The sequence below is a fragment of the Mobula birostris genome, chromosome 26 (genome assembly GCF_030028105.1).
Source record: "Mobula birostris isolate sMobBir1 chromosome 26, sMobBir1.hap1, whole genome shotgun sequence".
NCBI lineage: Eukaryota > Metazoa > Chordata > Chondrichthyes > Myliobatiformes > Myliobatidae > Mobula > Mobula birostris.
Genome location: NC_092395.1, coordinates 5,029,432 through 5,043,916, shown reverse-complemented (window position 1 = coordinate 5,043,916; position 14,485 = coordinate 5,029,432). Strand labels below are relative to the sequence as shown.

The 14,485-nt window shown below is 44.7% G+C and overlaps 1 protein-coding gene across 2 annotated transcripts in view; it reads right to left on the bottom strand.

Annotated features, from left to right (window-relative positions):
* The window catches only part of hmg20b (high mobility group 20B), a 38,540-nt gene extending 28,106 nt beyond the window's left edge, over positions 1–10,434 (bottom strand). The window contains exons 1-3 of one of the 2 annotated variants that reach the window (XM_072244275.1): positions 10,251–10,434; positions 5,894–5,945; positions 5,188–5,239 (exon numbers count right to left, since the gene is read on the bottom strand). In XM_072244275.1, the coding sequence (XP_072100376.1) occupies positions 5,188–5,225 (38 nt within the window). In that variant the 5' untranslated portion in view covers positions 5,226–5,239; positions 5,894–5,945; positions 10,251–10,434. The remainder of the gene's footprint in view (positions 1–5,187; positions 5,240–5,893; positions 5,946–10,250) is intronic. The other variant, XM_072244274.1, reaches the window with a different exon arrangement.
* Positions 10,435–14,485: the final 4,051 nt, after the last annotated feature.

Below are 14,485 nucleotides of genomic sequence, written 5' to 3'. Positions count from 1 at the left end.
CCACCTTCAAGCAATGAACCAAAGAACATCCTTCATGTTAAATTCTTTAATAAATGTCTGTACAGAATTGCCAGTATTTGCATCTAACTGATGTTTCATGAAAAGTGAGGGATGCTTGGCCTTTAGAGAGCGCAGTATTCCTTGGTCTTGGGGATGGATAAATGACATACAATTTGGTGGTAAATACTGTAAAAACATTATTCTTACACAGGAGTTCAGTTTTGGGGTGAGCTGAACAGTTATCCAAAATAAGAATAATATTGCAATCTTTGGGTAGACCTACAGACATGCAATATGCTCTGGCTTCTGGCACAAAATATTTTTCAAACCACTAACACAATATCGGTGGTAATCCAGCCATGTTTATTTACACAACACACACAAAATGCTGGAGGAACTCAGCAGGCCAGGCAGCATCTATGGAAGACCACAGTCTGTGTGGATTGGTGATAACATATCCTCCTCGCTGACGATCAACACTGGCACACCTCAGGGGTGTGTGCTTAGCCCACTGCTCTACTGTCTGTATACACATGACTGTGTGGCTAGGCATAACACAAATACCATCCACAAATTTGCTGATGATACACCCATTGTTGGTAGAATCTCAGGTGGTGATGACAGGCAAGACAGCAGCTATTCTTTATTAGGAGTTTGAAGAGATTTGGCTTGTCAACAAATACACTCAAAAACCCATGGTTGTACAGTGGAGAGCATTCTGACAGGCTGCATCACTGTCTGGTCTAGAGGGGCTACTGCCAACGACCGAGAGAAGCTGCAGAAGGTTATAAATCTAGACAGTTCCATCTTGGGTACTAGCCTACAAAGTACCCAGGACACCTTTAGGGAGCGGTGTCTCGGAAAGGCAGCGTCCATTATTAAGAACCTCCAGCACCCACTGTTACTATTAGGTAGGAGATACAGAAACCTGAAGGCACACACTTAGCGATTCAGGAACAGCTTCTTCCCCTCTGCCATCCGATTCCTAAATGGACATTGAAGCTTTCGACACTACCTCACTTTTTTTAATATACAGTATTTCTGTTTTTGTATATTTTAAAAAATCTATTCAATATACACAATTAATTTATTCATTATTATGTATTTTTTTTCTCTTTCTGCTAGATTATGTATTGCATTGAACTGCTGCTGCTAAGTTAACAAATTTCATGTCACATGCTGGTGATAATATACCTAATTTTGATCCTGAAGGGTTTCTGCCTGAAACGTTGGCTGTACTTTTATTCCCCATAGATGCTGCCTGGCCTGCTGAGTTCCTCCAGCAATTTGTGTGTGCTGATCAGATTTCCAGCATATTCAGATTTTCTCTTGTTTGATGTTTATTTGTGTGACACCTTTCAAGGCCCTAGGGCTTTTTCCATTCACCCGTGGTTCACATCTGTGATTACCTGCAGTGTTGGACCACCCTGAAATGGCTACTCTGCCCTTTGATTATTTAAATCTTGCAGGATCTTCTTCACCCTCTGTTGCCAATGTTTTCCTAGGTGTGCGTCGCCAGTATAATGCAGCTCAGGACTGCGGTTTTCGTCAACTATGAGCTTCGCGAATTCCTTCATGTACTCGATAGCCCCTTCATGGTTTGCAGACTGTTTTTCTCCACACGCTTTATGCACGGAAATTCCATGGTGCTTCGTAAACCTTTGAAGCCAACATTCACTATAGACACACATGTTCTAATTTAAGTTCTTTGTGAAACAACTCAGCTCCGTTCATTTTCATACTGCCCACGCCGACACTGGTGAAACCATTCAGCCGTCACTCGATCATGCTCAGTGCTCTTACCAACTTTCATAATTTTCCTCATGCTCATTTGCTTTAGATACAAGTCACCCAGCTTATGCAGAGTAACACCTTGGTCTAGTTTTTTCAACATTTCAACCTTATCTTGTATCAATATGGACTGATGTTTATGTTTGCACCACCACTGGTACTTACCCCCATCTTAGAAGTCATAGCTAGGGTTAAATTTACATTAAAAAAACACAGAAAATATTGGGACTACCACCACAACTGCGATGTAAATAATAAAAATATCATGCTTTTATCAAAATGAGTCTCGCTACAGGGGTGGGTGGGTGTGTGTGTGTGTGTATGTATATAAATGTGGTCTGATCGTCATCTAAGTCACAATGATAGACAAACAATCTGCCTAAATGAGTAACACAAACAATTGTACTTGTCACATCTTTATTGAACACATTGGTTCAGGGCAGATGTATGGGGTTGAATGGGATCTGGGATCAGCCATTATGGAGCGGACTCGATGGGCTGAATGGCCTAATTCTGCTATGTCTTAAGGTCTTATTGTTTAATCATTCACAGTCCAGGCTAGAAAAAGTATGTGAACCCTTGTATTTAAGAACTGGTATAATCTCTTTAGCAGCAATAACCTCCACCAAATGTTTCCTGTAACTGCTGATCAGACTTGCACAACAGTGACAAGGTATTTTAGACCATTCCTCCATACAAAACTGTACCAGTTCATCAATATTTTGGGATAGCTTGCATGAACAACCCTCTTCAGGTCATGCCACAGCATTTCAATTTGGTTTCGGTTTGGACTCCGACTTGGCCATTCCAAAACTCAAATGTTCTTCTTTTTAAATCATTGTTGTTGATTTATTCTTCTGTTTTGGATCATTGTCTTGTTGCATCATTCAACTTCTATTTAGCTTCAGGTGACAGACTGCTACCCTGCCATTTTCCTGTAAAATGTCTTGAGACAATTTTGAATTCATTGCTCCTTCAATGATTACAAGCTATCCAGGCCCTGAGGCAGCAAAGCAGCCCCAAACCATGATGCTCCTTCCACCGTGCTTCACAGTTGGGATGTGGTTTTGGTGTTGGTGTGCATTGCCCTTTTTCCTCCAAACATAGTGGTGTGCAGTTCTGCCAAAAAGTTCAACTTTTGTCTCATCTGTCTTTGTCCCAGAGCATTGTGGAACATCCAGGTGGTCTTTTACAAACTTGAGTAAAGTTTTTTTTTGGAGAACAGTGGATTCCTGCATGGTGTCCCTCCATGAACACCATTCTTGTTCAGTGTTTTTCTTATAGTTTTCTTTAGCAATTTCTGGAAATTTCTGCAGGTCTTTTGCTGTTATCCTTGGATTCTTTTTACCTCCTTCAGCATTGACCATTGTGCTCTTGGTGTGAGCTTTGCAGGATGCCCACTCCTGAGGAAAAGAGCAACATTACTGAATTTATTCCATTTGGAGAGAATTTTTCTTACTGTGGACTGATGAACACTCAGGTCTTCAGAAATGCTTCTGTAGCCCTTTCCAGCTTCATGAATCTCCGCAATTCTTCTCCTAAGGTGCTCTGAAAGTTGTTATGACTGAGGCATGGTGCATATAAACAGATCTTTCTTGAGAAGAGCAGGTTCTGGCAGTAACCTGACTTTGTGTGTCCAGGACATCTCTATAACCCACACCTCCAACCTCATCTTATTGATTGGAACACCTGACTCCAAATAGCTTTTGCAGAAGACATTACCCCAGAGGTTCACATTCTTTTTTAAACCTAGACCATGATTGTTTAAATGGTGTATTCATTAATGGCCAAAGGGAGTACAATTGTTTGTGTGTTATTAGCTTAGGCAGATTGTTCGTCTATTATTGTGACTTAGATGAAGATCAGACATTTTATGAGTCTCTGTACCTCCCTCTGCAATTGGATCCTCAACTTCCTAACCGGAAGACCACAATCTGTGCGGATTGGTGATAACATCTCCTACGCGTTGACGATCAACACTGATGCACCTCAGGGGAGTGTGCTTAGCCCACTGCTCTACTCTCTCTATATCCATAACTGTGTGGCTAGGCATAGCTTAAATACCATCTATAACTTTGCTCTTGGTACAATCATTGACGGTAGAATCTCGGGTGGTGACGAGAGGGCGAGAAGGAGTGAGATATGCCAACTAGTGGAGTGGTGTCACAGCAACAACCTTGCACTCAATGCAAGACAAAAAGAGCTGATTGTAGACTTCAGGAAGGGTAAGACGAAGGAACACATACCAATCCTCAGAGGGATCAGAAGTGGAGAGTGAGCAGTTTCAAGTTCCTGAGTGTTAAGATCTCTGAGGACCTAACCTGACCTCAATATATCGATGCAGTTATAAAGAAGGCAAGACGGCGACTATACTTCATTAGGAGCTTGAAGAGATTTAGTATGTCAACAAACACACTCAAAAACTTCTATAGATGTACCGTGGACAGCATTCTGTCAGGCTGCATCACTGTCTAGTATGGAGGGGCTACTACACAGGACCAAAAGAAGCTGCAGAAGGTTGTGAATTTAGTCGGCTCCATCTTGGGTACCAGCCTACAAAGTACCCAGAGGTGTCTCAGAAAGGCAGTGTCCATTATTAAGGACCTCCAGCACCCAAGGCATGCCCTTTTCTCACTGTTACCATCAGGTAGGAGATACAGAAGCCTGAAGCACATACTCAGTGATTCAAGAACAGCTTCTTCCCCTCTGCCTTCCGTTTCCTAAATGAACATTGAACCCATGAACACTACCTCACTTTTTAATATACATTATTTCTTTTTTTGCACTATTTTAATCTATTCAATATACATAATACTGTAAATTTATTTATTATCTTCCATATTATGTATTGCATTGAACTGCTGCTGCTAAGTTAACAAATTTCACGACACATGCCGGTGATAATAAGCCTGATTCTGATTTTGATACTTCGGATTCTGAGTAATTAATGCAGAAAAGGTTCACAAACGTTTTCTTGCAAATGTACGCCATTTTTACTGTCAAAATGGATGACTTTGCATTTGACTAATTTGAACTCCATTCCTAGAGTTCTGCCCACACACTATTCTACGTCTATAATACTCTTCCCCTTTCAGTTTCATGTTTCTTTTTCTTACTAATTTAAACTTTAAGCCATCTTTAGGATTATTTGAAAGTTAAGAAAAGAGATGGAAAGAATCCTGTCATTTCATGTTTTCTCTTAACACTGCAATATTTCTAAAAAATGTTTTTGCATGTATTTGAGAATCTTTTTTCTGTTAAAATGGCACAATACGAATGAAATCATTTAATTGACAGAAGATGCAAAGTCAAAAAAATGTTCTATTTCTGCAAAACATTGCAACATATACATTAAACTAGGTTTTAAAGAATTAATACAGTATACAATCTACTTACCCAGCCATAACTACAGATTCTTTATTATTTTGTGACATTGTAATAGGAGAATCTGTAATTTAAATTTAAATATTAAAACACCTATACATCATGATTGTATTCATCAGTAATAAAATACAAAATCTAATTAGAAATATATTGCTAAAATCCATTTTCACCCTCTTACTCCTATATCAAATATTGAAAGGCCTAGATAGAGTGGATGTGGAGGGGATGTTTCCGATATTAGGGTAGTCTGGGACCAGAGGGCACAGCCTCAGAATAGAGGGATATCCATTTGAAACAGAGATAAGGAAGAACTTCTTTAGCCAGAGGATTGTCAATCTGTGGAATTCCTTGCCACAGACAGCTGTGGAGGCCAAGTTACTGGGTAATTTTAAAGCTGAGGTTGATAGATTCTTGATTAGTCAGGGTGCCTAAGGTTACAGGAAAAAGGCAGGAGAATAGGGTTGAGAGTGATAATAACTCAGCCATGATGGATTGGAGAAGCAGACTTGATAGGCTGAATGGCGTAATTCTGCTCCTATGCTTTATGGTCTTTCCAGTTACTGAGGCAAAGCTAGTTATCTATCAGGTATGCTAAGCATTTCTTGTCCCAGTTTCATTAATTATGACAAGTATAGATTGAGCATACACATAGTACTCAATAGGACTTGTTACAACAGGCTTCCATAGACACAAACTAGAAGCAAAGAGCAGAACTTACCAGATATACTCTCTCTTCTACAGGTTCAGCTTCATCTTGTAGGACAACCTTCCTGCAGACATATGGAGGAGAAATTATTAGAACTGAACACGTTATTTGATTGCTGTCTGGAAATATGACCACCTTCACCGCTGTTTGCGCGAGTGGTACTTTTTTTTGCGCATTAGGGAGGTCGATATTTTTCTTTGTACGGGTTCCGTGGTGTTTCTTTGTTTTGTGGCTGTCTGTGGGAAGATGAATCTCAGGGTTGTTATCTGCATACATACTGATAATAAATGTACTTTGAAACTTTGGAAGTCCCAAAAGCAGCTCTGCAAAACTTGTGCAGTCAGTTCACTTTACAATATTCGGCTGGTGTGTATATTTGCTTACATTAGCACATATGGAATGAAAAAATCATGAAATATTTGTCAAAAAAGACAATCTTTTTCCCCAACAGAATCAAAATTAAGTTTAGTATCACTGTCTTATATAAAGTGAAATTTGCTGTTTTGCATTTTGTGGTACACAGATGTGTGGCTTTGTGTTATGGAAAACTGCAACATGGATGGTTTCTAGGAACACAATTCCACACCCTCCCTCCCTTGGGTTGTCCGTCGATATTGTCAATTTTCATTCCTAACAAAGAAATCACACTAACAAACATACTTAAGGTTTGTTGGCATGGAGAGCATTCTAGCTGGTTGCATCACCGTCGGATACAGAGGGGCACTGCACAGGATCAGAAAAAGCTGCAGAAAGTTGTAAGCTCAGCCAGCTCCATCATGGGCACCAGCCTCCCCAGATCGAGAACACCCTCAAAAGGCAATACCTCAAAAAGGCTGCATCCATCATTAAACATCGCCATTACAGTACAGAAATAGGCTCTTCAGCCTATCTAGTCAATGCCGAACATTAATCTGCCCAGTTTCATTGACCTGTACTGGGATCCTGGCCCTCCATCCTCCTCTCATCCACGTATCTATCCAAACTTCTCTCAAATGTTCAAATCGAGCCTGCATCCACCACTTCCACCGACAGACAGCTCGTTCCACACTCTCACCACCCTCTGAGTGAAGATGTTTCCATTAAACATTTCACCCTTCACCCATGACATCTGGTTGTCGGCCCACCCAATCTCAGTGGAAATAGCCAGCTTACATTTACCCTATCTATATCCTTCAATTTTGTATACCTCCATTGAACCGGGAATGAGGTCCTGACCTGTTCAATCTCTCCCTATAACTCAGCTCCTCAAGTCCTGGCAACATTCTTCTCATTTTTTTCTGCACTCTTTCAAATTTATTTACATCTTTCCTCTACATAGGTGACTAAAATTGTACAGAACACTCCAACTTAGGCCTTACCAACATTTCATACAATTTCAACATAACATCCCAATTCCTGTACTCAATACATTGATTTATGAAAGCCAATGTACCAAAAGCTTTTTTACCACCCTATCGACCTGTGACACCACTTTCAACGGATTATGTACCTGTATTCCCAGAACACTTGGTTCTATGGCACTCCTACTGCTTACCGTGCTAACCTGGTTGGTCCCCACAAAATACAACACCTGACACTTGTCTGTATTAAGTTTCATCTGTCATTTTTCCATCTGGATCAGATCCCTTTGTAAGCTGATGGTCTTCCTCACTGTCCATTACATCCCAAATCTTGGTGTCATCTGCAAACTTACTGATTCAGTTAACCAATTATCCAGATTGTTGATATAGATGGCAAACAACAACAGATCCAGCATCAATGCCTGCAGTACACGACTAATCACAGGCCTCCTGTCAGAGAGGTAACCATCTACTACCACTCTCTGAATTCTCCCACAAAGCCAATGTCTAATCCAATTTACTCCCTCACCTTGAATGCCAAGCTACTTAGCCTTCTTGACCAACCACCCAAGCAGAACCTTGTCAAATGCCTTGCTAAAATCCATGCAGACAACATCTACTGTTATATATAACAGCACATACACACACACCTGTTATTGTAATTTATAGTTTTTAATATTATGTATTGCACTACACTGCTGGTGCAAAACAAATTTTGTGATTTTGCTAGTGATATGAAACCCAATTCTGAGATAGTGGTCCATTAACGCTACCTTATTACGGTCTTTTGTACTTTTTAAGAAATTTATAGTAATTTTAGGTCTTTGCACTACACTGCTGCCACAAAACAATGGATTTTGCGACATACATCAGTGATAATAAAACTGATTCTCACACTCGCAAATTTCTACAGATGTACCAAGGACAGCATTGTAACTGGATGCATCACTGTCTGGAATGGGGAGGGGTCAACTACACAGGATCAAGATAAGCTGCAGAAAGTTGTAAACTCAGTCAGCTCCATCATGACCACTAGCCTCCCCAGCATCCAGGACATCTTCAAGGTGCAATGGCTCAAAAATGCAGCATCCATCATTAAGGATCCCCATCACCCAGGACATGCCCTCTTCTCATTGCTACCATCAGGAAGGAGGTACAGGAGCCTGAAGACACACACTCAATGAGTCAGGAACAGCTTTTTCCCATCTGCCATTCAATTTCTGAATGGACAATGACACCACAAACACGAACTCACTACCTTTTTTTATATTTTTGAACAACTTATTAGTGTATATATTTCACGACATATGTCAGTGATATTAAACCTGATTCTGAGTTAGTGGTCCTTGCTATGGCTCTTTTTCACTATTTACTGTTGTAATTTATAGTAATTTTATGACTGCACTATTCTGCTGAGTCAGCTATTAGTACGATGTCTTCAGCATATCTGATGTTATTTATATTATGGCCTCTAATTGTGAATCCTTTGATACTTCTCAAGATATTTTCACTATACAGGTCGAGTAAGTCTGGCGAAAATACACAACCTTGCCTGACTCCTCTCATGATATTCACATACTCACTCACTTCTCCTTCTATTCTGATGGATGCTGTCTGGTCCCAGTATACGTTTCTTAAGAAACGTACATCTTTCCCATCTATGTCAAGATCTTGAAGCATTTCCAGAAGATCTTGCTGTCAGACAGTGTCAAAAGCTTTTGTATAGTCAATGAAACATTGGTAGATGTCTTTTTGTACATGGATGGCTCGTTCACAGATCATCCGTAGCATGAAAATTGCATTTCTGGTTCCAGTGTTTTCCACAAAGCCATGCTAATAGCTGGCTCAGAAACAAAACTTCAAGAACTACTCACTATAGTGGCAGCAGAAAGTAATCACAGAGGCCTGTCAATCAACACCAAGAAGACAAAAAGCACGGTCATCTCCAGAAAGACAAACATCCCAGAATGTGTGATCAAGATTGGAAATACAAACAACAAACAAGTCAACAAATTCGAATATCTTGGCAGCCTAATAACAAGTAATGGCAGGTGTGACACAGATATCAAATACAGAATAGTAATGGCAAAAGAAGCTTTCCAAAAACTGAAGACCATATTAACAGACAGAAAGGTGAGCACTTACACTAAAAACAGAACATTGCAGTGCTACATTTATTCTATCCTGACTTATTGTTAGTGAATGCTGGACCATTTCTCCAGCAATGGAAAAGAGACTAGAAGCAGCTGAATTATGGTTCTACAGGACGATGTTAAAAATATCACGGACCACACACACATCAAATGAAGAATTTCTCAGAACAGCCCAAGCAGTTCGATCACTCATACCAACAATCAGAGAAAGACAGCTCAGATTCCTAGGACACATCATGCGGTAAGATGAACTAGAAAAACTCATACTCTCTGGAAAGATCGAGGGGAGCAAACCTAGAGGAAGACCTCGGCTTATGTACATCAAAAGCATAGCCAGGTGACTACAGATCGAGGAAATGGAAGTCATCCAAAAAACGAAGGCTAGATCTATATGGAAAACCATGGTCACCAAAGTCTGCATCGGATATGGTACCTAGACAGACAGACCGTTCTGCTGTCGCAAAACAACAAATTTCACGACATATGTCAGTGATATTAAACCTGATTCTGAGTTAGTGGTCCTTGCTATCGCTCTTTTACACTATTTACTGTTGCAATTTATAGCAATTTTATGACTGCACTGTTCTGCTGCCGTAAAACAGCAAATTTCACGACAGATGTCAGTGATGATAAACCTGATTCTGATTTAATTGAACTCAGCTTCCCCCACCTCGCGCGCATGCGCAGTCGGCCCCGGCGCAGACACTCACTTGGCCGTTAACTTCCCACCTCCTCACCCTTCCCACCGCCGCTCGCCTCACCAGCAACCTCAGATACCATTTTCACGAACAAAGCAAAATTAATCAGCGCCATTCCCAACAACCCGCTCCCTCCTCGGCACCCCAGACCCAATCCGGTGGGGTATAATTATCGCACCTCGCCCCTTAAATAACACCCACGTAATCTGGCATCGTTCGAATACCTGCGTGAGTAAAAATTGCTCGCCGTTAACAAAAATATTATAACCTGATGCCTCCCCCTTAACAAATCGCAAAAAATACAAATAACTGCCGGCCGCTCCTGCTCTTGTGTAAGACGCTGACTCCTCCTCAGCCAAGCCGACTTCCGGACGCACACGCCCAGCCCCGCGCCGATTGGACAAAGCTGCATACATATTTACATATGCAAAGCGTTCCCGTTGGCTCTCAATTACGAATGGATCTTTGGAGTGCCAATCACTTAAAAAAAAACTCGCTGTGCCTTCCCATCAGGTTAGGTTGGAGGTAGGGCCAATAGGGAGCTGTCATGCAAATGAGGCAGGAGTGGTTCCCCGCCCACTAGGGGGGCAATTCAAGAGTGGCAAAACACAAAGTCTGTGATCACTGTCCCCTCTCGGCTATGGCAGGGAGCTCAGGGCATTGCACAGGTAATCACTGAAGCTGCCTCTGCAAAATCCACTGCAAAAATAAACAAATTGGGCTGGAGAAACTCTGTGGGTCAAGCAGCGTCTGTGGAGGCAGAGCGATGGTCAGTGTTCTGGGTTGACAGTGGTACACGATAGGACCTTCTCCCTATGGCCCACAAAGTCTGTGCCCTTCATGATGCCAAACAGGTTACAAGGTTAATTGGTCATTGTAAAATGTCCCGTGATTAGGCTGGGTTTGGGGCCGTGGGTTGCTGGGCAGTGCGGCTCATTTGGCTGGAAGGGCCTGTTCAATGGTCTGAATAAATAAATACATAATATGTACATAAATAAACAAATAATCCCATTTACCTGCACGTGATCCATACCCATCCATTCCCTTCATAACACGTAGGAGCAGAATTGGGCCTTTCGGACAACACAGTCTGCTCTCTCATTCAGACATAGCTGATATATTTGCCCTCTCAAACCCATTTTCATGCCTTCTCCCCCCACCCTTTGACACTCTTGCTAATCACGAATCTATCAACCTCCACTTTAAATACACCCAGTGACTCTGAAAAGAGGATGCAGTCTAAGTTGCATGCCATCTTGGTCAATGTCTCCCATCCACTACATAATGTACTGGGTGGGCACAGGAGTACACTCAGCCAGAGACTCATTCCATCGAGATGCAACACGGAGCATCATAGGAAGTCATTCCTGCCTGTGGTCATCAAACTTTACAACTCCTCCCTTGGAGGGTCAGACACCCTGAGCCGATAGGCTGGTCCTAGACTTATTTCATAATTTACTAGCGTAATTTACATATTACTATTTAACCATCTATGGTTCTATTACTATTTATTATTTATGGTGCAACTGTAACGAAAACCAATTTCCCTCAGGATCAATAAAGTATGACTATGACTATGACTTGGCCTCCATGGCCGTCTGTGGCGATAAATATGTTCATCTAAAGGTCCTTAACTCTGGTATTGCATCTCCACCCACACCACCCTGGCAGCAACATCTCCATCCACACCACCCCGGCAACATTTCCACCCACACCACCCTGGCAGCATCTCCATCCACACCACCCCGACAGCATCTCCATCCACACCACCCCGACAACATCTCCATCCACACCACCCTGGCAACATCTCCATCCACACCACCCTGACAAAATCTCCATCCACACCACCCCGGCAACAACATCTCCATCCACACCACCCCGGCAGCATCTCCATCCACACCACCCCGACAACATCTCCATCCACACCACCCCGGCAACATCATCTCCACCCACACCACCCCGGCAGCATCTCCATCCACACCACCCCGACAACATCTCCATCCACACCACCCTGGCAACATCTCCATCCACACCACCCTGACAAAATCTCCATCCACACCACCCCGGCAACAACATCTCCATCCACACCACCCCGGCAGCATCTCCATCCACACCACCCCGACAACATCTCCATCCACACCACCCCGGCAACATCATCTCCACCCACACCACCCCGGCAGCATCTCCATCCACACCACCCCGACAACATCTCCATCCACACCACCCCGGCAACATCATCTCCACCCACACCACCCCGGCAGCATCTCCATCCACACCACCCCGACAACATCTCCATCCACACCACCCCGACAACATCTCCATCCACACCACCCCGGCAACATCTCCACCCACACCACCCCGGCAGCATCTCCATCCACACCACCCCGGCAGCATCTCCATCCACACTACCCTGACAACATCTCCATCCACACCACCCCGGCAACATCTCCATCCACACCACCCCGACAACATCTCCATCCACACCACCCCGACAACATCTCCATCCACACCACCCTGGCAACATCATCTCCACCCATACCACCCCGGCAGCAACATCTCCATCCACACCACCCCGGCAACATCTCCATCCACACCACTTCGGCAACATCTCCATCCACACCACCCCGGCAACATCATCTCCACCCACACCACCCCGACAACATCTCCATCCACACCACCCCGACAACCTCCATCCACACCACCCCGGCAACATCTCCACCCACACCACCCTGGCAGTATCTCCATCCACACCACCCCGGCAGCATCTCCATCTACACCACCCCGACAACATCTCCATCCACACCACCCTGGCAACATCTCTGTCCACACCACCCTGGCAACATCTCCATCCACACCACCCCGGCAACAACATCTCCATCCACACCACGCCGGCAGCATCTCCATCCACACCACCCCGGCAACATCTCCATCCACACCACCCCGGCAGCATCTCCATCCACACCACCCCGACAACATCTCCATCCACACCACCCTGGCAACATCTCCGTCCACACCACCCTGGCAACATCTCCATCCACTCCACCCCGGCAGCATCTCCAACCACACCACCCCGACAACATCTCCATCCACACCACCCCGGCAACTTCTCCATCCACACCACCCCGGCAACATCTCCATCCACACCACCCCGGCAACATCATCTCCATCCACACCACCCCGACAACATCTCCATCCACACCACCCTGGCAACATCATCTCCACCCATACCACCCCGGCAGCAACATCTCCATCCACACCACCCCGGCAACATCTCCATCCACACCACTTCGGCAACATCTCCATCCACACCACCCCGGCAACATCATCTCCACCCACACCACCCCGACAACATCTCCATCCACACCACCCCGACAACCTCCATCCACACCACCCCGGCAACATCTCCACCCACACCACCCTGGCAGTATCTCCATCCACACCACCCCGGCAGCATCTCCATCTACACCACCCCGACAACATCTCCATCCACACCACCCTGGCAACATCTCTGTCCACACCACCCTGGCAACATCTCCATCCACACCACCCCGGCAACAACATCTCCATCCACACCACGCCGGCAGCATCTCCATCCACACCACCCCGGCAACATCTCCATCCACACCACCCCGGCAGCATCTCCATCCACACCACCCCGACAACATCTCCATCCACACCACCCTGGCAACATCTCCGTCCACACCACCCTGGCAACATCTCCATCCACTCCACCCCGGCAGCATCTCCAACCACACCACCCCGACAACATCTCCATCCACACCACCCCGGCAACTTCTCCATCCACACCACCCCGGCAACATCTCCATCCACACCACCCCGGCAACATCATCTCCACCCACACCACCCCGGCAGCATCTCCATCCACACCACCCCGGCAGCATCTCCATCCACCCCACCCCGACAACATCTCCATCCACACCACCCTGGCAACATCTCCATCCACACCACCCCGGCAGCATCTCCATCCACACCACCCTGGCAGCAACATCTCCATCCACACCACCCCAACAACATCTCCATCCACACCACCCCGGCAACATCTCCATCCACATCACCCTGGCAGCAACATCTCCATCCACACCACCCCGACAACATCTCCATCCACACCACCCTGGCAACATCTCCATCCACACCAGCCCGGCAACTTCTCCATCCACACCACCCTGACAACATCATCTCCACCCACAACACCCTGGCAGCAACATCTCCATCCATGCCCATGATGCGTTGGAGAGGGTTCAATGGACGTTCACAAAAGTGATTCCAGGACTGAACGGCTTGTCGTATGAAGAGTGGATGATGGCTCTGGCCTGTATTCACTAGAATTCAGAAGAATGAGGGGTGACCTCATCGAAACCTATCAAATAGTGAAAGTGATGTGGAGAAGATATT